Below are 23,489 nucleotides of genomic sequence, written 5' to 3' on the forward strand. Positions count from 1 at the left end.
ACGTTATGAGCTGGCATTGACATAGAAAACGTAGGGTAAAAATGTGATCTCATGAAAGTAGCTGACAAATAAATCAACATTTATTACGCATTTAGCGATGTGAAGGAAAAGGCACATGTCCTGCCTTGACTTTAAAAGAGGACATTCGTTTTATAGTGAATGAGCTAGCAGATTGTGGAAGCACAACATAAAATACCGATTCCGAAATGTCACAATCCACTGAACATTATTTCCATGTGCAGACTATAACAGAGTAGACCTAATCGAGCTGTGTCAACAGGAAGATGGACTCTCATAATCATTTGAGAGAAACCATTATTGCAAAGATAGCGGTGTTAATAGTTTTTCAGTAAACGAGTGAGTCAGCATCGCCCTCTTCTGGTTTTCCGAAGCTCATTAAATGAACTCCAGTGATTCCAGAACACTCAAAATGAAGCGCAGAGACTCGCACTAAAGTCAGACGCGCGCGGCTTTTGGAGAGTCAAGTCTGGTCAAGTCTGCACTCACCAGGGACCCTCCTGCGTAGGCTAGTAGCTGTAGTTTCCATAAACCTCCAGAGAAATGTCAATGTGAAAAGTTATTTGACATCAATATCGTTGCCGAATAATTTTCCTTGCATCTCGTTTCAAGCCAGGGAGCTCCGAACTGGATCAGTAGAGATCTTGATGCGGAGAGATGCCACTCGATATGTACAGTTTATACCTGAAATCATTTCTTAAAGGGATTTGAATTCCTTTTCCAAGAGGATTTTGACATTTTATTTTTTGTGTTTTGAAATTGATGGATTATTGAGACGTGGAAATTGTAAAGCCGAGTTCGGTAATAAATGGAGTTTTTTCAGAGGATATTCAAATTCTCACACTTAGTTACGCCGGAATAAAACATTTGGAAAGGGATTTACCACACGTTTACAAGAGGAAGATAATTAAATCGGATCCCCACTTTTACAGATTCTTGACTCTGAATCTAAAAAGGCTTTTAATTCGTCGTGATGTGGATTTATTTCTACTTCGTTCTTTTTCTATTAGGTGAGACATTCATATTTTTATGTTTCTTAAGTTTAAAATTAGATAAAACCATTAATTCCATAACATTACATGGGTGTGGATAGTTTAGTAATTGTTCTGAACATAATACATTCAGTAGGCTCTTTCATTTAATGCTATTTCGACTATAGCCTACTCATTATGAAATCAATCTTACATTTTAGTGTCATTAAATTACATTGACATTATTTCCGTAATTACCCATAGTGTGCATGTTAGAGTTTATTAGGTGCAACATTTTACCTACTCCAAATTGTTTTTAGAGCAGATATGTATTGTCTCTTGGCATCTCATTCTCATCTGTTTATTTGATTAAGATTGAGATAGTCAAATAACCCACATAAAATGAAGGAATAGCCTAAACATGATGATGAGGATGATCTGCATGTGGTAGAAAATGTTAAATTTATCTGTTAGGATAATGGTTATTTGCATAATTTAGTTTTACTGCATACTCCCTCTACTTTATTGCAAAGTCTCTAGCAATATCCCCCTTCAGCAGTTTGCAGGTTTAGAACAAACTGAAGGTTTTGCTCATATCACTCTTTCCACCTATATTGGAGTTTGTGTTTGTCTACTCCATTCAAGAGATAAGCCTTTATTTTGCCTTCAATAGTTTGGTTTTATTGATTTTACTGTCATGTACAGTAACAATATGGTACAACGTTAATATTCCCAAGGTAAGTGCATTGAGATCAATGACCATGAAGCATAACAGATAATTGACTGAATAATATCTCATAACTAGGGGATGTGCCAAATGTGTGTGTGCTATGAACCTATATTGTCAAACAAGTCTAACATATTTGGATCTGTTCCTGGCAGTGGAGGCTGCTGAAGGGTGGACGGCTCATAAAAATGGCTGAAACGGCGCGAATGGAATGGCATCAAACACATGGATGTATTGGATATCATTCCACTTATTCACACTCCAGCCATTACCACAAGCCCCCCCCCCCCCCCCCCCCCACCTCCACACACACACGCACACACACACAATTAAGGTGCCACCAACTTGTGGATCCTTGGTGTAGTTGTCAAAAATGTTGCGTGTGCTAATTCTGTAATATATCAAACACATGGAACAGCTGGGGGTACTCAAGGAGAGGTTTTGGAAACACTACCTTACACCATGTGAAATGTTTATACAGCACCAGTGGTATTTACAGCAAATCCATCAAATATGTCCATGCATGTGTAACTCTATTCAGTTAGACGAATGAGAGAGCCTCCTTTCTCTCCCTCAGACGGAGTTACGTACTCCTCGGGCGGTTCCTATTCGGGCCTGGCTGCGACGGGTGCCCATGGCTGGGTGGATTGCGTGAGGGCCAGTGACATGTGCAACCAGAACCCCCAGTGCAGCTCCCGCTACCGGGTGATGCGGCAGTGCCTGGTGGGCAGAGAAAGGGACACCATGCTGGCCAACAGGGAGTGCCAGGCTGCCCTGGAGGTGCTGCTGGTCAGCCCGCTGTATGACTGTCGCTGTAAAAGGGGCATGAAGAAAGAGCTGCAGTGTCTGCAGAGCTACTGGAGCATCCACATGGGCCTGACTGAAGGTGAGACTGAAATCAATGAATTCCTGTTTGTGTCTGGTGCAACATACTCAGCTAGAGAGATACTTACAAATTGAGAACTGCTGTTATGTGCAAAGATGACTCTGCTATTATGAATTGTACCTATATCACATTGATAAAAAACAAACATCATCAGATAGTGATCATGCAGGTCTCTGTACAATATGCAGAACATATGGAAATAATTTCTCATGCATTCTATGCTGTATCTGCTACAGGATATAGTGATACCCTGAAACCCCTGATGAAAAATATATGCTTTCCATTCTCTGTGAAATAATGGAGCAATAATGAAATTACAGCAGCGAGACCTGTTATGAGAGCACTATTGGTTTTCACCACAAGAGTTCCATATTATCATATTATTAGGTTATAAACCCACCGTTCAATGACCTGGAGCCGGCCACTTGCACTGTACAGTGCAGGAGGTAATGTTTCACTTAAACCTTAACCCTTCAAAAGGCTACTTTACATTGTCATAAACGTGGTATGATGAATATCTTAAAACATCCCTGCAGCTGATGTCAAATCAGATCATAAGATCTAATGTAGTCAAAACGTTTGACATTTCATATGCTATTGGGCAGCAGGTAGCCTAGTGGTTAGAGCATTGGACTTGTAACCGAAAGGCTGCAAGATAAAATCCCAGAGCTGACAAGGTAAAAACCTGTCGTTCTGCCCCTGAACAGGCGTTAACCCAGTGTTCCTAGGCCGTCACTGAAAATAAGAATTTGTTCTTAACTGACTTGCCTAGTTAAATAAAGGTCAAATAAAAATGTCAACCGCAGTTGGAGATGTCAGTCTCTAAGCTCTATGCTTTATGATAGAAGGTTTAAGTGGAATGTTAGAACACTGAAGCAGACCTTCTTGAACAGAGTTAACATTTTATGATACATTACGCCTCAATAAGTTGTTTGGACAAATACAGACCTCCCGTGTGTCCTTCACTGAGGATACTTAACCGAAGAATGCAACTGTCCCATTTAGGCACTGTCCAGGGAGATAAAACGGGCCTTAATGGATGCCAGAGTTCTTACAGTGCAGCTTTAATCTGATCACGATCCATTGTGCAGTCAACCAGGCTTTTGTTAACTGGTAAAAATCTGTGTATAACATTGTTTTTTTGGAAACAAACACAAGGGCTGATTCCCCACAGACCCTCAAAAACGCTGCAACCCACTTAAAAAATTGTTGTGGACAAAAACTGGAAAAAGTTGGGATATTGTAGGAAGATCACCAGCTTTGAAAGGTTTTCTCAGCAGATAGGGAGATGTCTACGGGCTATGTAGATAAATCCTAAGAGCCCGCCTGTGTTGCTGTTGACTAAAGTGGCAAGTCATTAAGGGACTTTGGGGCAGATTTATTAAAGGCCCATCGCAACCCATTTTTTTCAATATCAAATCATTTCTGGGTAACAATTATGTACCTTACTGTAATAATTTCCCATTAAAATGGTATACAGTGCATTCGGAAAGTATTCAGACCCTTTCCCTTTTGCCACATTTTGTTACGTCACAGCCTTATTCTAAAATGGATGAAATCAAACATGTTCCTCAACGATCTAAACCCATAACGACAAAGTGAAAACAGGTTTTTTATATTTTTTTGCAAATGTATTACAAATAAAAAACAGAAATAGCTTATTTACATAGGTATTCAGACCCTTTGCTATGAGACTCAAAATTGAGCTCAGGTTCATCCTGTTTCCATTGATCATCCTTGAGCTGTTTCTACAACTTTATTGGAGTCCACCTGTGGTAAATTCAATTGAGGGTTCACCTTCCAACAGAACAACGACCCTAAGCACACAGCCAAGACAACACAGGAGTGGCTTTGGGACAAGTCTCTGAATGTCCTCGTGTGGCTCAGCCAAAGCTCGAGCTTGAACCCGATCAAAAAATCTCTGGAGAGACTTGAAAGTAGCTGTGCAGCGAGGCTCCCTATCCAACCAGACAGAGCTTGAGAGGATCTGCTGAGAAGAATGGGAGAAACTACCCAAATACAAGTGTGCCAAGCTTGTAGTGTCATACCCAAGAAGACTCGAGGCTGTAGTCTCTGCCAAAGGTGCTTCAACAAAGTACTGAGTAAAGTGTGAATACTTAAGTAAATGTGATATTTCATTTATTTTTTTGATACATTTCAAAAATGTTAATCTGTTTTTGCTTTGTCATTATGGAGTACTGTGTGTAGATGAGGATAAAAATGGGTCTGTAACGTAACAAAATGTGGAAAAATTCAAGGGGTCTGTCTACATTCCGAATGCACTGTATATATTTTTTTCATTGCTTTTCAGCAAAAATAATTTCTCAAATGTATTTTGCTAGGAGTGGTCTGAATGAGGCACCTAATTGGAGAGGCCTAATGTAATGAATGATATGTAACCTTAACTAGCTGTTATTGGCAGAGGTTTGGAACTCTTTGTTATTGGGTCAAAACTGAATTTTGACTGCATGGCCATTTTAAAGGTTTGTATGTGCTTAATTGCAACAATTGCAGTTCTAGGCATTTTTCATAATGTATTGTAGGCAGGTTTAAGAGTTGAGCACAACATATGGGTGGAGTATAGTGAAAGAGACAGGAGCAACAAGTATACATGTCATGCAAGTGTAGAATTTAAATATGACAAAACAAAAGCGAAGGTAAAAATCGTCTGTAAGTAGCCTACATGTCCTTGTATGTTATTCATCTTCTATTTTGATACAGTATGTGAATTTTCAATAATGAAATGTTCTGAGTGTAATGTAGGGATAAGGGCGTACACTCCTAGTGCAAGGATAATCGCACATCCAACCCAGTAGCAGCCTTCACATTGCTAATGAATTTGCTCTTATTTTTGTAATGTGCACTTTGGAATAAGCCGGCCAATTTGCTGTTTTCCAAGGTAATTTGGTGAGTGCTTAGACTGTTTCGCTGTGCATAGGATAGTTTAGGTGGCACAGTCAAGGGTGGTGCCGCTGTGAAAAGGACAAGCTTTTGTTGGGCTACTCACGCTCCGTCTTTGGCAGTCGTAAATGTGACCCATTAATTGAAGTTTTAAAATAAATGCCAGCTGAATTCAATGTGTCAATGTACCTGTCTTTGGCGGGTAATGGCTCGCCTTTTGAATAGGTCATTTTCACTGTCGGACAACTGGGGTTAAGAGTCTGAATCTACAAAAGGCATGTGTGGGAGCATGCTCTTTAAAAACATAAAGGCAGCTGCATTTCTCTTTCGATTGGGCCTTAAACCTCATGGGGAGAGCACCAGGGTTTGAGGCAGTTCCAACCAGTCAGTTAACAGTAAGTCCCATTCCTCACATATCGCTGGTTTGTTCTTTAAATTGAAAGTGATTTGAGCAGATAGCAAAGAGAATTGAAAGCCTTTATGTGGGCGGTTTCCTTGCAGTTTAATTAGTAGAACAGACTTCTACAGCAGGGAGAATACGTGAGTCTGTCTCAGGCCATTGGGAGATCTTACATGAAATAACCAAAGAATCAATTTTTTTTAAAATTATTTATTCCCCTCCATTTTTATGAATGCCAGCATTCTTAAAGGTCAGGAGCCGAATTTGTCAGTATTCTATGATAATATCGCTAGGCAGCTAATTTAGAGAGGGGGAAATAGGAACCTTATGCCAGCTTGAGTATGTTATACTGGGGACCCAAGCAGAGTTAAAAGGAGAACATACATGGGGTTACAGAGGTACACAGTATTCCTCAGTGAACCCATCATTACCATGAGCTATGGTAGTAGTCACTGGCCATTACCTAAGCCATCCACTGTCCTCTGAGGCAATGGGAGTTTGCCTCTGCATGCTGAATGTGTACTCTATTTTTCCTGATCTGACCACGCTCACTAGGTGGGTGCTTCATCATCCAAGGAAGAAGACCTGTCAATATTTTTCTGGAACAGATCAAAATCTTTTCAGGTCCCCCAAAACTTGTGAAAAGGATCAGTGAAATATGATGACAGTGATGGTTCTCTATGTCCTTTCAAATCCCTCTAATGATTTCCTTTACTATATCTGAAGATCCACCAAACAGTTTTCAATATTACTAAAATGACACCCAGTGTGGCAGCTATTGTTGGGAAATTCTCCACTCTTACCCAGGCAGGAAGAGACAGCCTGTTTTGCCTTCTTAATACGGGCATGTTGGGATTTGGATTTGTCCTGCCACGAAGGTTTTAGGATGATTGAATGTGCATGTTTGAAATCATGGGAGTGGACTAGCTATCAAAGCCTGTGCAATTTTCTTCTCCACAGATAGTCCTCAACTAACGAGAAATACGGAATCAATATTCTACATTTATGCAAATAGACTAGGCCACCTTTAAACAAATAAGATGAATGACAGCTATTAAAATTGACTTTGCTTCAAGCCATAAGCTGTTTACCAAGACCGGAAAATCCATAGGACGCTTCCATCACCTCAGGAATGTACTCCTATTGATAATGAATACGTTATGGATTTGAGATTCTGTACAGTTTAAAACCCTTAGGCAGTCATCCCCGAATCCACTGAAGAGCAGAATCCCCTACAAGGGAGGCCTGATTGTCTGTGCCACTCTCGCCATGCGCAACACTGTCAGAACAAAGGAAGTCAAATAGTCCTAATTACCACAATAAGTTGTTGCCCTCTGGCAAACAATCGTACACTAAACAGCTGGGAAGAATTTGTATTACTTGATTAATGCATAATTGATTGGGTGACTGTCAAATAGCATAGTTCTTGAAAAACAGAGTGGCATGGCGAATGTGTTGCCAATGTGAATCTTTTAACCCTCAAGCGAGAGTACAATTACGCTGTATTTGTGCAGTTCTAATTCTGTATGGCATGTGATAACATTGTAAAACACTTTCAAAATTAATTCACTAACTTTGTTCACGCTATCATTTTATGTTTGACAATATTATTGTTAATGCAGTATTACTTCCTCTTTGACTTACATTAAGATGCACTGTTATTACTACACAACAGTAGTAGGCTTGATCACCAACAACGACGAGACAGCCTGTAGGGAGGAGGTGAGGGCACTCGGAGTATGGTGTCAGGAAAACAACCTCTCACTCACCGTCAACAAAACAAAGGAGATGATTGGGGACTTCAGGAAACAGCAGAGGGAGCACCCCCCTATCCACATCAACGGGACAGCAGTGGAGAATGTGGAAAGTTTTAAGTTCCTCTGAGCACACATCACGGACAAAGTGAACTGTTCCACCCACACAGACAGTGTGGTGAAGAAGGTGCAACAGCGCCAATAAAAACCTCAGGAGGCTGAAGAAATTCGAGCTTGTCACCAAAAACCCTCACAAACTTTTACAGATGCAAAATTGAGAGCATCCTGTTGGGCTGTATCACTGCTTGGTACGGCAACCGTATACGCCAACAACCTCTGCACACTGCATCACCGGGGACAAACTACCTGCCCTCCAGGACACCTACAGCACCCATTGTCACAGGAAGGCCAAAAAGATAATCAAGGACAACAACCACCCGAGCCACTGCCTGTTCACCCCGCTATCATCCAGAAGGCGAGGTCAGTACAGGTGCATCAAAGCTGGGACCGAGAGACTGACAAATAGCTTCTATCTCTAGGCCATCAGACTGTTAAACAGCCATCACTAACACAGACAGGCTGCTGCCTACATACAGACTTGAAATCATTGGCCACTTTAACAAATATGGTGGGGCAAAAAAAGTATTTAGTCAGCCACCAATTGTGCATGTTCTCCCACTTAAAAAGATTAGAGAGGCCTGTAATTTTCATCATAGGTACAGTTCTACTGTGACAGACCAAATGAGAAAAAAAATCCAGAAAATCACACTGTAGGATTTTTAATGAATTTATTTGCAAATTATGGAACTTGCACAATTGGTGGCTGACTAAATACTTTTTTGCCCCACTGTAGATCAATAGTCACTATAACAATTACACTTTAATAATGATGTATACATATCTTGCATTACTCATCCCTTATGTAAATACCCTCTATTGTATCTTGCCTATGCCGCTCGGTCTTCGCTCATCCATATATTTATATCTATATATTATTATTCCATCCCTTTACTTAGATTTGTGTGTTTTAGGTAGTTGTTTTAGAATTGTTAGATTACTTGTTAGATATTATTGCACTGTCAGAACTATAAGCACAAGCATTTTGCTACACTCACAATAACATCTGCTAACCATGTGTATGTGACCTATACAATTTGATTTGATTATTATATGTGGATGAGGCTACATGATTTTCTACTTGTATGAGAGGCAGGTACACTTTTTTCTCGGCCACTTGGGTTAAACTGAAATGGTTTGGATCCCTCAACTTCCCCACAGTCCCCACAGATACAGAATAGAGCTTCATCATCCATGATCCTCTGTAAGCTGTCCCGGAGACTGGCCACAACTCTTTCAATGCTAGAACATTTGGCTTTGTTTGAAGATTACACTATTTTACAATGTCCAGTTAGGATGGATAAACAGACTTCATGGCAAGTCTCTGGGAAAAATAACCTTTCTCAGTAGTATCTGTAGTTCCCCTGAGATTTCCAAGCACTGGTAAAATGGGAAATTGTTGTACATGGGCATGCTGAGGGACAGAGTATACTATGTTTGTCTGGCTGTCTTTGCTTTCTCACTACATACAGTGCCTTCAGAAAGTATTCAGACCCCTTGACTTTTCCCACATTTTGTTACATTACAGCCCTATTCTAAAACGGATTAAATAAAACGGACTTGTCCTCTTGCTCAGTTGTGCACCGTGGCCTCCCACTCCTCTTTTTATTCTGGTTAGAGCCAGTTTGCGCTGTTCTGTTCTGTGAATAGTACACAGCGTTGTACGAGATCTTCAGTTTCTTAGAAATTCTCACATGGAATAGCCTTCATTTCTCAGAACAAGAATAGACTGACGAGCTTCAGAAGAAAGTTATTTCTTTCTAGCTATTTTGAGCCTGTAATCGAACCCACAAATGCTGATGCTCCAGATACTCAACTAGTCTAAAAATGCCAGTTTTATTGCTTCTTTAATAAGCACAACATTTTTCACATACTTGCTAAAGGGTTTTCTAATGATCAATTAGCTTTTTAAAATGATTAACTTGGATTAGCTAACACAACGTGCATTGGAACACAGGAGTGATGGTTGCTGATAATGGGCCTCTGTATGCCTATGTAGATATTCCATTAAAAATCATCAGTTTCCAGCTACAATAGACATTTACAACATTAACAATGTCTACACTGTATTTCTGATCAATGTGATGTTATTTTAATGGACAAAAACAAGGACATTTCTAAGTGACCCCAAGCCCAATGAACGGTAATGTATGTTATACTTGAGCTTTCTTGAATAAGTTCCTCCTGTTCTTTTAGTTTTTCATCTAACTTATTCTGTGCCTCTATGGTACAGTTTTTGTTGCTATCGATCTGTACTGTTAGTCCTTCCATTTCCTTTGTTAATATGGACTCTTTTGACCTAAATTGCTTTTGTTTTAGAAATGACTACTAAATTGTGTGATTTAAAAGTGTCCCATACAATAAGGGGATCTGCTGTACCTATGCTAATTTTTCTGTCCTAGTTAAAAACAAGTTATCATCCAATAGGATTTGATTGAATTTCCACCATGAGCCTCCACCATGTATATCTCACTAAATCAGGATATTTAAGCCTCCATATATCCACTAGTTTCAATATATCCATGATATCCGAGAGGGGTTGAATGAGTCATTTGGAAGCTAGGGAGGATAAGGTGGCCACACTTTAGTATGAGAAGCTAGAATTTAGAACGGATACTGGGGTAACCCCCTACTATCCCGTACTGGGGTAACCTCCTACTAGCCTGGACACTGGGGTTATCCTTTTAGTAGCCCAGACATTGGGGTTAACCTTCTACTACCCATTGAGGCAGATGGCTTGTTCATAACAAAACCCTTTGATATTGCCAAACACTTTAATAACTTTTCTGTTGACAAGATTAGCTAACTTTGGCATGACATGCAAACAACAAACGCTGAGCCTTCATATTCATGAATATCGGACCAAGTAATGAAACATAAGCACTGTACTTTTGAGTTCCGCAATGTTGGTGCAGAAGAGGGATTTTGTTTGCTATTTATATATAAGGAGAAGCCACCTGTTACCGACAACCTGGATGGTAAATTGCTGAGGTTGGTAGCGGAATACATTGCGACTCCTGTTGGCCACATCTTCAATTTAAACCAAGAAGACGGTGTGTACCCTCAGGGCTGGAGGGAGGCAACGGTCATTCCGCTGTCTAGGAATAGCAAAGCAACCTTTAATGGGGGGGTCCTCACATACAGTTGAAGTCGGAAGTTTACATACACTTAGGTTGGAGTCATTAAAACTCATTTTTCAACCACTCCACAAATTTCTTGTTAACAAACTATAGTTCTGGCAAGTCGGTTAGGACATCTACTTTGTGTGTGACACAAGTCATTTTTCCCAAACATTTTTACAGACAGATCCATAGTAAAACGAGTCCTATATCGACATAACCTGAAAGGCCACTCAGCAAGGAAGAATCCACTGCTCCAAAACCGCCATTAAAAAGCTAGACTACGGTTTGCAACTGCACATGGGGACAAAGATTGTACTTTTTGGAGAAATGTCCTCTTGTCTGATGAAACAAAAATATAACTGTTTGGCCATAATGACCATCATTATGTTTGGAGGAAAAAGGGGAGGCTTGCAAGCCGAAGAACACCATCCCAACCATGAAGCACACGGGTGGCAGCACCATGTTGTCGGGGAGCTTTGCTGCAGGAGGGACAGGTGCACTTCACAAAATAGATGGCATCATGAGGTATAGAAATTATGTGGTTATATTGAAGCAACATCTCAAGACATCAGTCAGGAAGTTAAAGCTTGGTCACAAATGGGTCTTCAAAATGGCCATTAACCCCAAGCATACTTCCAAAGTTGTGGCAAAATGGCGTAAGGACAACATAGTCAAGGTATTGGAGTGGCCATCACAAAGCCCTGACCTCAATCCTATAGAAAATTTGAGGGCAGAACTGAAAAAGCGTGTGCGAGCAAGGAGGCCTACAAACCTGACTCAGTTACACCAGCTCTGTGTCACGACTTCGGGCTGAGGTCGGCTCCTCTCCTTGTTCGGGCGGCGTTCGGCGGTCGACATCCCCGGCTTTCTAGTCATCACTGATCCATGTTTCCTTTTTCCTTTTGTTTTGTCTTGGTTACGCACACCTGATTTCTATTCCCTTATTATGTTCCTTATTTAATCTCTCGTCGACCTTTCTGTTTTGTGTTACCGTGTGTGTTGGAGGGTTCTCTCTATACGTGATGTTTCCTTGTTGGAGATATTCCGGGTTTTTTTGTATTAATATTTTGAGTAAAGACTTTTGTGTTGTTCCTCAAACCTGTGTCCTGCGCCTGACTCAGACAACGAACCCAGCACATTGTTACACTCTGTCAGGAGGAATGGGCCAAAATTCACCGAACTTTTTGTGGGAAGCTTGTGGAAGGCTACCCAAAAGGTTTGACCCAAGTTAAACAATTTAAAGGCAATGCTACCAAATGCTAATTGAGTGCATGTAAACTTCTGACCCACTGGGAATGTGATGAATGAAATAAAAGCTGAAATAAATCATTCTCTACTATTATTCTGACATTTCACATTCTTAAAATGACCTAAAACAGGGAATTTTTACTAGGATTAAATGTCAGGAATTGTGAAAAACAGAGTTTAAATGTATTTGGCGAAGGTTTAGGTAAACTTCCGACTTCAACTGTATTCATTCCGTCTGTCCAGGTGGGTGAGGGCAGTTTGCATTGTGAGGTCAGTTTGCAGTGCAATGGCGATTGCGTTGTCATTGGATCTGTCGGGTGGTAGGCGATTTGAAGAGGGTTGAGTGTGTCGGGGAGGGAGGAAGGGATGTGGTCTTTGACTAGCCTGTCAAAGAACTTCATGGTGACGGAAGTGAGTGCTACGGGTCAGTGGTTATTCAGTTCAGTTACTTTCCCAATTTTGAGCACGGGATGATAGTGGACATCTTGAAGCAGGTGGGGATAACACAATGTCAGAAAACACAGCAGCTAGCTGGTCTGCACATGCTCTGAGGGTGCGGCTAGGGATGCCGTCTTGGCCAGCAGCCGGGCGAGGGTTAACATGATTGAATGAAATACATACGTCCTCCGTGGAGACCATAAGCCCATAGCCCTTGTTATCTTCAGAACCTTTCCTCGGGCAGCTCAGTGTCGTTATGCTCAACCCTTAAAAAAAGGGCTTTAGCTCATCCGGTAGGGCAGCGTACTGTACTGTTTAACCATACAATTGTCCCTGGTCTCCTTGTCGTTTTTATAAGCAGCATCTTTCTCCTTCAGTTTCCCTTCAAGGCTTCCATGAATCCACTGTTTTTGATTCGGGTAAGTTTTGAAAGACACCATCGGTATCACATCATCTATACATTTTTTTATGAATACGGTGACTGAGTCGGTGTATTCATTGATGTTATCCCCAGTAGTGCCCCGGAACATATTCCAGTCCACATGGTCAAAACAGTCTTGGAATTCTAATTGGTCAGACCAGCATTGTACTGACCTGACCACCGAAATTTCCCCCTTGAATCTTTGTTTATAGGCAGGGCTGAAAAAGTCAGGAGTCGTGGTCAAATTTGCCAAAAGGAGGACCTTATACCCTTGTTAAAAAGGTGTGTAGCAGTGGTCAAGAGTGGAAATTTCATGAGTTGGACAGTCAGTGTTTTGTTTTAACCTTAATTTAACCATGCAAATCACTTAAGAACACATTCTTATTTTACGATGACGGCGTACCCCAGCCAAACCCTCCCCTAACGACGCTGTGCGCCGCCTGATCACAGCCAGTTGTGATACAACACGGGATTGAACCAGGGTGTAAAATGACACCTCTAGCGCTGAGATGCAGTGCCTTAAACCGCTGCGCCACTTGTGAGCTGCGTGTTTATAGTAATTCGGGAGCACAGACCTTTTGTTACAAGTACCCCGCAACAACTAATGCCGCCCTCAGGTGCGCAGTCTCCAGTTTGTTCAGGGTCCAATGAAGATCATTGAGAGCATTTTTGATGTCGACTTGGGGAGGGATTTACATAGCTGTGGTGATAATCCCTGAGAACTCTTGGAATGTAAAAAAGGAGATCATTAATGACAAAATATTCCAAGTCGGAAGAGGAGAAGCTCGCAAATTGTGTATCCCCGATCGTACCACTTGGTATTGGTCATGGAGCAGACACCACCGCCTTTGTACTTGCCAGAGAGAGCCCGCTTCCTATTCGCTCGATGAACTGTAAAACCCGCTGCTTGTATAGCATCTGTTTAGATGTTGAGATAAATCATGTCTCAGAAAAACAGAGTGTGTTGCAGAATCTGATGTCTGTCAGGAAGCCCAGACACTGGAGTTAATATTCTACTAGCCCAGACACTGGAGTTAATATTCTACTAGCCCAGACACTGGGGTTAATATTCTACTAGCCCAGACACTGGGGTTAATCTTCTACTAGCACAGACACTGGGGTTAACCTTCTACGAGCCCAGACACTGGGGTTAACCTTCTACTAGCCCAGACACTGGAGTTAATATTCTACTAGCCCAGACACTGGGGTTAATATTCTACTAGCCCAGACACTGGGGTTAATATTCTACTAGCCCAGACACTGGGGTTAATCTTCTACTAGCACAGACACTGGGGTTAACCTTCTACGAGCCCAGACACTGGGGTTAACCTTCTACTAGCCCAGACACTGGGTTAAATCTTCTACTAGCCCAGACACTGGGGTTAACCTTCTCCTAGCCCAGACACTGGGGTTAACCTTCTCATAGCCCAGCCACTGGGGTTAACCTTCTACTAGCCCAGACACTGGGGTTAACCTTCTCCTAGCCCAGCCACTGGGGTTAACCTTCTCCTAGCCCAGCCACTGGGGTTAACCTTTTCCTAGCCCAGCCCCTGGGGTTAACCTTTTACTAGCCCAGCCACTGGGGTTAACCTTCTCCTAGCCCAGCCACTGGGGTTAACCTTTTACTAGCCCAGCCACTGGGGTTAACCTTCTCCTAGCCCAGCCACTGGGGTTAACCTTCTCCTAGCCCAGCCACTGGGGTTAACCTTCTCCTAGCCCAGACACTGGGGTTAACCTTTTACTAGCCCAGACACTGGGGTTCACCTTCTACTAACCCAGCCACTGGGGTTAACCTTCCGCTAGCCCAGACACTTCGGTTAACCTCCTACTAGCCCAGACACTGGGGTTAGCCTCCTACTAGCCCAGACACTGGGGTTAACCTCCTACTAGCCCATACACTGGGGATAGCCTCCTACTGGCCCAGACACTGGGGTTAACCTCCTACTAGCCCAGAAACTGGGGTTAGCCTCCTTCTGGCCCAGACACTGGGGTTAGCCTCCTACTAGCCCAAACACTGGGGTTAACCTCCTACTGGCCCAGACACTGGGGTTAGCCTCCTACTAGCCCAGACACTGGGGTTAACCTCCTACTAGCCCAGACACTGGGGTTAACCTCCTACTAGCCCAGACACTGGGGTTAACCTTCTACTAGCCAAGACACTGGGGTTAGCCTCTTACTGGCCCAGACACTGGGGTTAACCTTTTGCTAGCCAAGACACTGGGGTTAATATTTTACTAGCCCAGACACTGGGGTTAACCTCCTAATAGCTCAGACACTGGGGTTAACCTTCTACTAGCTCAGACACTGGGGTTAACTTTTTACTAGCCCAGACACTGGGCTTAACCTCCTACTTTTGTGACAAATGCCATGGCTATTTTAATGATCACAGAGATTCAGGGCATCCCATTTATTGTCTCATCTGAAGGAGGGCAGCTTATGCTGTGTAGTTTCATCAAGAACTCCCTTTCCCAGAGGGACAAGTACCGTATTATTGCCCTCCAACTCCACATTTAGCATATTCTATTCTTAGAAAGCATAGGAGTCTGTCTGCGCTCTTTAACACCGTTTATACCAAATAGTGTCGTTCCAGGTACGCCAGTATCAAAACTGACAATACTGGAAGAGATTGAGACCCACACACTGGGTCTCCGTCTCATCCAGCATATTCTAGTCTCCTATCCAAGTATTGACCAGGCTCAGTTCCAGGCTCAGGCTTATTGACCAGGCTCAGGGACAAGCAAGCAATGGGATGTAGGGTGGTATGACTGCTGGCACATCTCTGCAACACCTTACAACAGGTTGACCACTTTCCCATAGCAATGTACACTACATGACCAAAGGTATGTGTACACCTTCTCGTCGAACATCTCATTCCAAAATCATGGCTATTAATATGGAGTTGGTCCCCCCTTTGCTGCTATAACAGCCTCAAATCTTCTGGGAAGGCTACCCATTAGATGTTGGAACATTTCTGTGGGGACTTGCTTCGATTCACCCACAAGAGCATTAGTGAGATTGGGCACTGATGTTGGGCGATTAGGTCTGGCTCGCAGTCGGCTTTCCTATTCATCCAAAAGGTGTTCGATGGGGGTGAAGTCAGGGCTCTGTGCAAGTCAGTCAAGTTCACCGATCTCAACAGAACATTTCTGTATGGACCTTGCTTTGTGCACATGGGCATTGTCATGCTGAAACAGGAAAGGGCCTTCCCAAACTGTTGCTACAAAGTTGGACGCACAGAATTGTCTAGAACGTCATTGTATGCTGTAGCGTTAAGATTTCCCTTCACTGGAACTAAGGGGCCTAGTCTGAACCATGAAAAACAGCCCCAGACCATTATTCCTCATCCACCAAGCTTTACAGTTGGCACTATGCATTGGGGCAGGTAGCGTTCTCCTGGCATCCGCCAAACCCAAATTTGTCTGTCGGACTGCCAGATGGTGAAGAATGATTAATCCCTCCAGAGAACGCGTTTCCACTGCTCCAGAGTTCAACGGCGGCGAGCTTTACACCACTCCATGATTGCCATTACGCATGGTGATCTTAGGATTGTGTGCGGCTGCTCGGCCATGGAAACCCATTTCACGAAGCTCCTGATGAACAGTTATTGTGCTTACTTTGCTTCCAGAGGTAGTTTGGACCTCGGTAGTGAGTGTTGCAACCAAGGACAACATTTTTTACATGCTACACGCTTCAGCACTCGGCGGTCCTATTCTGTGAGATTGTCTGGCCTACCACTTTGCGGCTGAGCCGTTGCTGCTCCTAGACGTTTCCACTTCACAATAACAGCACTTACAGTTTACCGGGGCAGCTCTAGCAGGGCAGAAATTTGACGAACTGATTTGTTGGAAAGGTGGCATCCTACAGTATGACTGTGCCACGTTGAAAGTCACTGAGCTCTTCAAATCAAATTTTATTTGTCACATACACATGGTTAGCAGATGTTAATGCGAGTGTAGCGAAATGCTTGTGCTTCAAGTTCCGACAATGCACTAATAACCAACGAGTAATCTAACCTAACAATTTCACATCAACTACCTTATACATGTAAAGGGATGAAGAATATGTACATAAAAATATATGAATGAGTGATGGTACAGAACGGCATAGGCAAGATGCAGTAGATGGCATCGAGTACAGTATATACATATGAGATGAGTAATGTTGTCACGTCCTGACCACGTCCTTTTTATTGTCTCTATTTTAGTTTGGTCAGGGCGTGAGTTGGGGTGGGCATTCTATTTTTTGTGTTCTATGTTTTCTATTTCTATGTGTTTGGCCTGGTATGGTTCCCAATCAGAGGCAGCTGGCAAATGTTGTCTCTGATTGAGAACCATACTTAGGCAGCCTGTTTGTCCACTATGAGTGTGGGTAGTTATTTTCTGTTTAGTGTTTTTGTTGCACCTTGCAGAACTGTTTGTTTGTTGTTTTTGTTCCAGTATTCATCTTTATTAAAATATCATTATGAATATGTACCACGCTGCTCTTTGGTCCTATTCTCCTTCTCCCGATAACAACCGCTACAAATGTAGGGTATGTAAACATTATATGAAGTAGCATTGTTTAAAGTGGCTAGTGATATATGTATTACATCAAGATGGCAAGATGCAGTAGATGGTATAGAGTACATTATATACATATGAGATGAGTAATGTAGGGTATGTAAACATTATATGAAGTGGCATTGTTAAAAGTGGCTAGTGATACATTTTTCATACATTTTTACATTATTAAAGTGGCTGGAGTTGAGTCAGTATGTTGGCAGCAGCCACTCAATGTTAGTGGTGGCTGTTTAACAGTCTGATGGCCTTGAGATAGAAGCTGTTTTTCAGTCTCTCGGTCCCTGCTTTGATGCACCTGTACTGACCTCGCCTTCTGGATGATAGCGGGGTGAACAGGCTCGGGTGGTTGTTGTCCTTGATGATCTTTATGGCCTTCCTGTGACATCGTGTGTAGGTGTCCAGGATGCTCTCGATTGTGCATCTGTAAAAGTTTGTGTGCTTTTGGTGACAAGCTGAATTTCTTCATCCTCCTGAGGTTGAAGAGGTGCTGCTGCGCCTTCTTCACCATGCTGTCTGTGTGGGTGGACCAATTCAGTTGGTCCGTGATGTGTACGCCGAGGAACTTAAAACTTACTACCCTCTCCACTACTGTCCCGTCAATGTGGACAGGGGGGTAGGGGGGACCTATTGGGGCGGTAAGCAAATTGGAGTGGGTCTAGGGTGTCAGGTAGGGTGGAGGTGATATGGTCCTTGATTAGTCTCTCAAAGCACTTCATGATGACGGAAGTGAGTGCTACAGGGCGGTAGTCGTTTAGCTCAGTTACTTTAGCTTTCTTGGGAACAGGAACAATGGTGGCCCTCTTGAAGCATGTGGGAACAGCAGACTGGGATAAGGATTGATTGAATATGTCAATAAACACACCAGCCAGCTGGTCTGCGCATGCTCTGAGGACGCTAATAGTTGCTGTGTGTACGACATCGCCAATGCTCTTGCTAATAAACTCGCTCACCAAATCAGCGTATTCGTCTGTTGTTTGACGCAATGCGGAACATATCCCAGTCCACGTGATCGACGCAATCTTGAAGAGTGGAATCAGATTGGTCGGACCAGATTTGAACAGACCTGAGCGTGTGAGCTTCCTTTTTTAGTTTCTGTCTATAGGCTGGGAGCAACAAAATGGAGTCGTGGTCAGCTTTTCCGAAAGGAGGGCGGGGGAGGGCCTTATATGTGTCGCGGAAGTTAGAATAACAATGATCCAGGGTTTTACCAGCCCTGGTTGCACAATCGATATGCTGATGTTGTTTTCAGATTAGCATTGTTAAAATCCCCAGCTACAATGAATGCAGCCTCAGGATATGTGGTTTCCAGTTTACACAGAGTCAAATTGAAGTTCGTTCAGGGCCATCGATGTGTCTGCTTGGGGGGGAATATATGCGGCTGAGATTATAATCGAAGAGAATTCTCTTGGTAGATAATGCGGTCGACATTTGATTGTGACGAATTCTAAGTCAGGTGAACAGAAGGACTTGAGTTCCTGTATGTTGTTATGATCACACCGCGTCTCGTTAATCATAAGACATACACCCCCGCCCTTCTTCTTACCGGAAAGATGCTTGTTTCTGTCGGCGCAATGCGTGAAGAAACCAGCTGGCTGTACCGACTCCGATAGCATGTCTCGAGTGAGCCATGTTTCCGTGAAGCAAAGAACGTTAGTCTCTTATGTCTCTCTGGAATGCAACCCTTGCTCGGATTTCATCTACCTTGTTGTCAAGAGACTGGACATTGGCGAGTGGTATGCTCGGGAGCGGTGCGCGATGTGCCCGTCTCTGGAGCCTGAACAGAAGACCGCTTCGTCTGCCCCTTTTACGTTGTTTTGGTTCGCCGGCTGGGATCCGATCCATTGTGGTGGGAAAAACAGAGGATCAGCTTCAGGTAAGTTGTATTCCTGGTCGTAATGATGGTGAGTTGACGTTGCCCTTATGCCCAATAGTTCCTCCCGACTGTATGTAATGAAACCTAAGATTACCTGGGGTACCAAAGTAAGAAATAACACGTATAAAAACTGAATACTGCATAGTTTCCTAGGAACGTGAAGCGAGGCAGCCATCTCTGTCGGCGTAGGAAGTGAGGCCATTCTGCTGACAATGTTTGTTTTCGGAGATTGCATGGCGGAGTGCTCGATTTTATACACCTATCAGCAACGGGTGTGGCTAAAATAGCCAAATCCAGTCATTTGAATGTCTGTCCACATACTTTTGTCTGATGTATGCTTTTTATTTAAGTAATATGTGTTCAGGAAGTGGAAATGTGTCTAATAAGCTATAAGTTTGTTAATGAATATTAATGAATATTTATATTTTGTGTTAAGTTATCATTTCAGTTTTACTTGGTTCCATGGTCAGGTCCAAACCCCTGTTGAGTGTGAGAAACCCGGCAGCATTGCAGTTCTTGACACACTGAAATTGGTGTACCTGACAACTACTACCATACCCCGTTCAAAGGCACTTAAAGCTTTTGTCTTGCCCATTCAACCTCTGAATGACATACAGTGCCTTGCGGAAGTATTCGGCCCCCTTGAACTTTGCGACCTTTTGCCACATTTCAGGCTTCAAACATAAAGATATAAAACTGTATTTTTTTGTGAAGAATCAACAACAAGTGGGACACAATCATGAAGTGGAACGACATTTATTGGATATTTCAAACTTTTTTAACAAATCAAAAACTGAAAAATTGGGCGTGCAAAATTATTCAGCCCCCTTAAGTTAATACTTTGTAGCGCCACCTTTTGCTGTGATTACAGCTGTAAGTCGCTTGGGGTATGTCTCTATCAGTTTTGCACATCGAGAGACTGAAATTTTTTCCCATTCCTCCTTGCAAAACAGCTCGAGCTCAGTGAGGTTGGATGGAGAGCATTTGTGAACAGCAGTTTTCAGTTCTTTCCACAGATTCTCGATTGGATTCAGGTCTGGACTTTGACTTGGCCATTCTAACACCTGGATATTTTTTATTATTGAACCATTCCATTGTAGATTTTGCTTTATGTTTTGGATCATTGTCTTGTTGGAAGACAAATCTCCGTCCCAGTCTCAGGTCTTTTGCAGACTCCATCAGGTTTTCTTCCAGAATGGTCCTGTATTTGGCTCCATCCATCTTCCCATCAATTTTAACCATCTTCCCTGTCCCTGCTGAAGAAAAGCAGGCCCAAACCATGATGCTGCCACCACCATGTTTGACAGTGGGGATGGTGTCAGCTGTGTTGCTTTTACGCCAAACATAACGTTTTGCATTGTTGCCAAAAAGTTCAATTCTGGTTTCATCTGACCAGAGCACCTTCTTCCACATGTTTGGTGTGTCTCCCAGGTGGCTTGTGGCAAACTTTAAACAACACTTTTTATGGATATCTTTAAGAAATGGCTTTCTTCTTGCCACTCTTCCATAAAGGCCTGATACTCCTTCCATTTCAATATTATCGCTTGCACAGTGCTCCTTGGGATGTTTAAAGCTTGGGAAATCTTTTTGTATCCAAATCCGGCTTTAAACTTCTTCACAACAGTATCTCGGACCTGCCTGGTGTGTTCCTTGTTCTTCATGATGCTCTCTGCGCTTTTAACGGACCTCTAAGACTATCACAGTGCAGGTGCATTTATACGGAGACTTGATTACACACAGGTGGATTGTATTTATCATCATCAGTCATTTAGGTCAACATTGGATCATTCAGAGATCCTCACTGAACTTCTGGAGAGAGTTTGCTGCACTGAAAGTAAAGGGGCTGAATAATTTTGATACGCGCAATTTTTCAGTTTTTGATTTGTTAAAAAAGTTTGAAATATCCAATAAATGTCGTTCCACTTCATGATTGTGTCCCACTTGTTGTTGATTCTTCACAAAAAAATACAGTTTTATATCTTTATGTTTGAAGCCTGAAATGTGGCAAAAGGTCGCAAAGTTCAAGGGGGCCGAATACTTTCGCAAGGCACTGTACATACACAATCCATGTCTCAATTGTCTCAAGGCTTAAATCTTCTCTCCTTCATCTACACTGATTGAAATGGATTTAACAAGTGACATCAATAAGTGCTCACTGCTTTCACAAAGATTCACCTGGTCAGTCTATGTCATGGAAAGAGCAGGTGTATCAGGTTTCAGGTAAGACCCAAGTGCAGACGGTGTAGAAGTAACAATGTTTATTGTAACGGGCAGGCAAACGATAGGTCAAGGCAGGCTTGGGTCGGTAATCCAGAGTAGGGGCAAAGGTACAGAACGGCAGGCAGGCTCAGGGTCAGGCAGGATGGTCAGGCAGGCGGGCACAGAGTCAGGACAGGCAGAGCTCAAAACCAAGATGGTGAGAAAAGAGAGACTGGAAAAAGCAGGAGCTGAGACACAAAACGCTGGTAGGCTTGAACAAACAAGACGAACTGGCATAGACAGAAAACAGGTATAAATACCCAGGGGATAAGTGGGGAAGATGGGCGACACCTGGAGGGGGGTGGAGAGAAGCACAAGGACAGGTGAAACAGATCAGGGCGTGACGGTACCACCCCTCTAGGGACGTCACCTGGCATCCTACTTGGGCGCATACCTGGTTGAGCAGGGTGCCGGCGCTGGAACTCAGAGATGAGGCCTGGGTCCAGGATGTACCTAACAGAGACTCAGCATCTCTCCTCTCTCTGGGCCATAACCCTCCCAGTCAACCAGGTACTGGAATCCCCTGCCCCGAGGTCGAACCCTCAGGAGACATCTCACCATGTGCTCCGGTCGTCCGTCAATGAGATTGGGGAGAGGGGTGGGCCTGGAAACCGGATACAAGGGGCATTCAGTCATGGGAATGAAGAGGGGTTGAGTGGGGATGCCCAGTTCGGATGCAGGGTAAGGTCCATGAGACTCACTTCGGCCCCCATGTCGATGAGTACCTTGGACTGGCCGCCCCACCGCAGTATGGCATGGAGAGGGGAGTGAGCTAGGGGAGATTAAAAATTATCTGTGATGCCCACCAGAGTACTCACTCCAACGAATGAGCTAGGTCTGTTGAAGGGACAGGCAGACACATAGTGACTGGCAGTACTGCAGTATAGACAACTCTGGGTCTCAAGTCTGCGTACCCGTTCAGCTGGAGACAGCCTAGCCCTGCTGAGCTGCATCGGCTTAGGAAGAGCTGAATCTGCAGTCTCCGGAGGCTCTTGGAGGGACTTGGGTAAGTTCGGATCCTCTCGAGGACGTAGACGCCGGGGACTTCCTTAGTTCAAATGCAAGGTGGGATCCTTGAGTGAGCGATTGGGACCACAATCGGACCTCTTCTCCCTCCTACGTTCCCATAGCCAACCATCGATCCGGATGGTTAAAGTGATGAGTGAGTCGAGATCAGTCGGAAGTTCTCGGGCTGCCAGCTCATCCTTTACCTCCTCCGATAATTCATGCAGGAACGTGTTGAACAGCGCTTCCGGGTTCCAAGTACCATCCTCTGCTAGCGTGCGGAACCCCACCACATATTCTGCCACACTGAGGGAGTCCTGCCAAAGCTGGAGTATCTTCCAGGCAGCCTCTCTCCCGGACACCGGAGCGTCAAACTTCTCACCTCCGCCACGAATATCTCCAAACTGAGGCAGATGGCAGATTGTTGCCTGGGCCACGGCGGTGTGGGAGCGAGTGTCCTCCCGGGCATCCGCGTGATAATGTACGCTATCTTCGAGCAGTCCGAGGGGAATGAAGAAGGCTGCAGCTCGAAAACGAGGGAGCACTGGGAGAGAAAGGCCAGGCAGGTTCTGGAATCACCATCGTAGCGCTCCGAGGGAGGTAAGCAGGGTTCCCGGAAAACCGGGGTGATGGCGCTGCTCCCAGTTGGGTTACTGAGGGGCTGGGAGGTTTCAGTCGTGGTAGGCTGCCTGGTAGGAAACACACAGAATTTTTCCCACAATGCGTCCATTGTTAGGTCGTGACGTTTGGCCACATCCTGGAACCCTTCTATCAGACCGCGAAGCAACTC

At 43.6% G+C, this 23,489-nt stretch overlaps 1 protein-coding gene across 2 annotated transcripts in view; it reads left to right on the forward strand.

The window, feature by feature from the left end:
• The first annotated feature begins 412 nt into the window (after window positions 1-412).
• Window positions 413-23,489, forward strand: part of LOC110525417 (GDNF family receptor alpha-2) — a 66,641-nt gene continuing 43,564 nt past the window's right edge. The window contains exons 1-2 of one of the 2 annotated variants that reach the window (XM_021605496.3): window positions 413-1,028; window positions 2,294-2,602. In XM_021605496.3, the coding sequence (XP_021461171.2) occupies window positions 992-1,028; window positions 2,294-2,602 (346 nt within the window). In that variant the 5' untranslated portion in view covers window positions 413-991. The remainder of the gene's footprint in view (window positions 1,029-2,293; window positions 2,603-23,489) is intronic. The other variant, XM_090237174.1, reaches the window with a different exon arrangement.

This window comes from Oncorhynchus mykiss, chromosome 6 (assembly GCF_057628025.1).
Source record: "Oncorhynchus mykiss isolate SJ-2025 chromosome 6, ASM5762802v1, whole genome shotgun sequence".
NCBI lineage: Eukaryota > Metazoa > Chordata > Actinopteri > Salmoniformes > Salmonidae > Oncorhynchus > Oncorhynchus mykiss.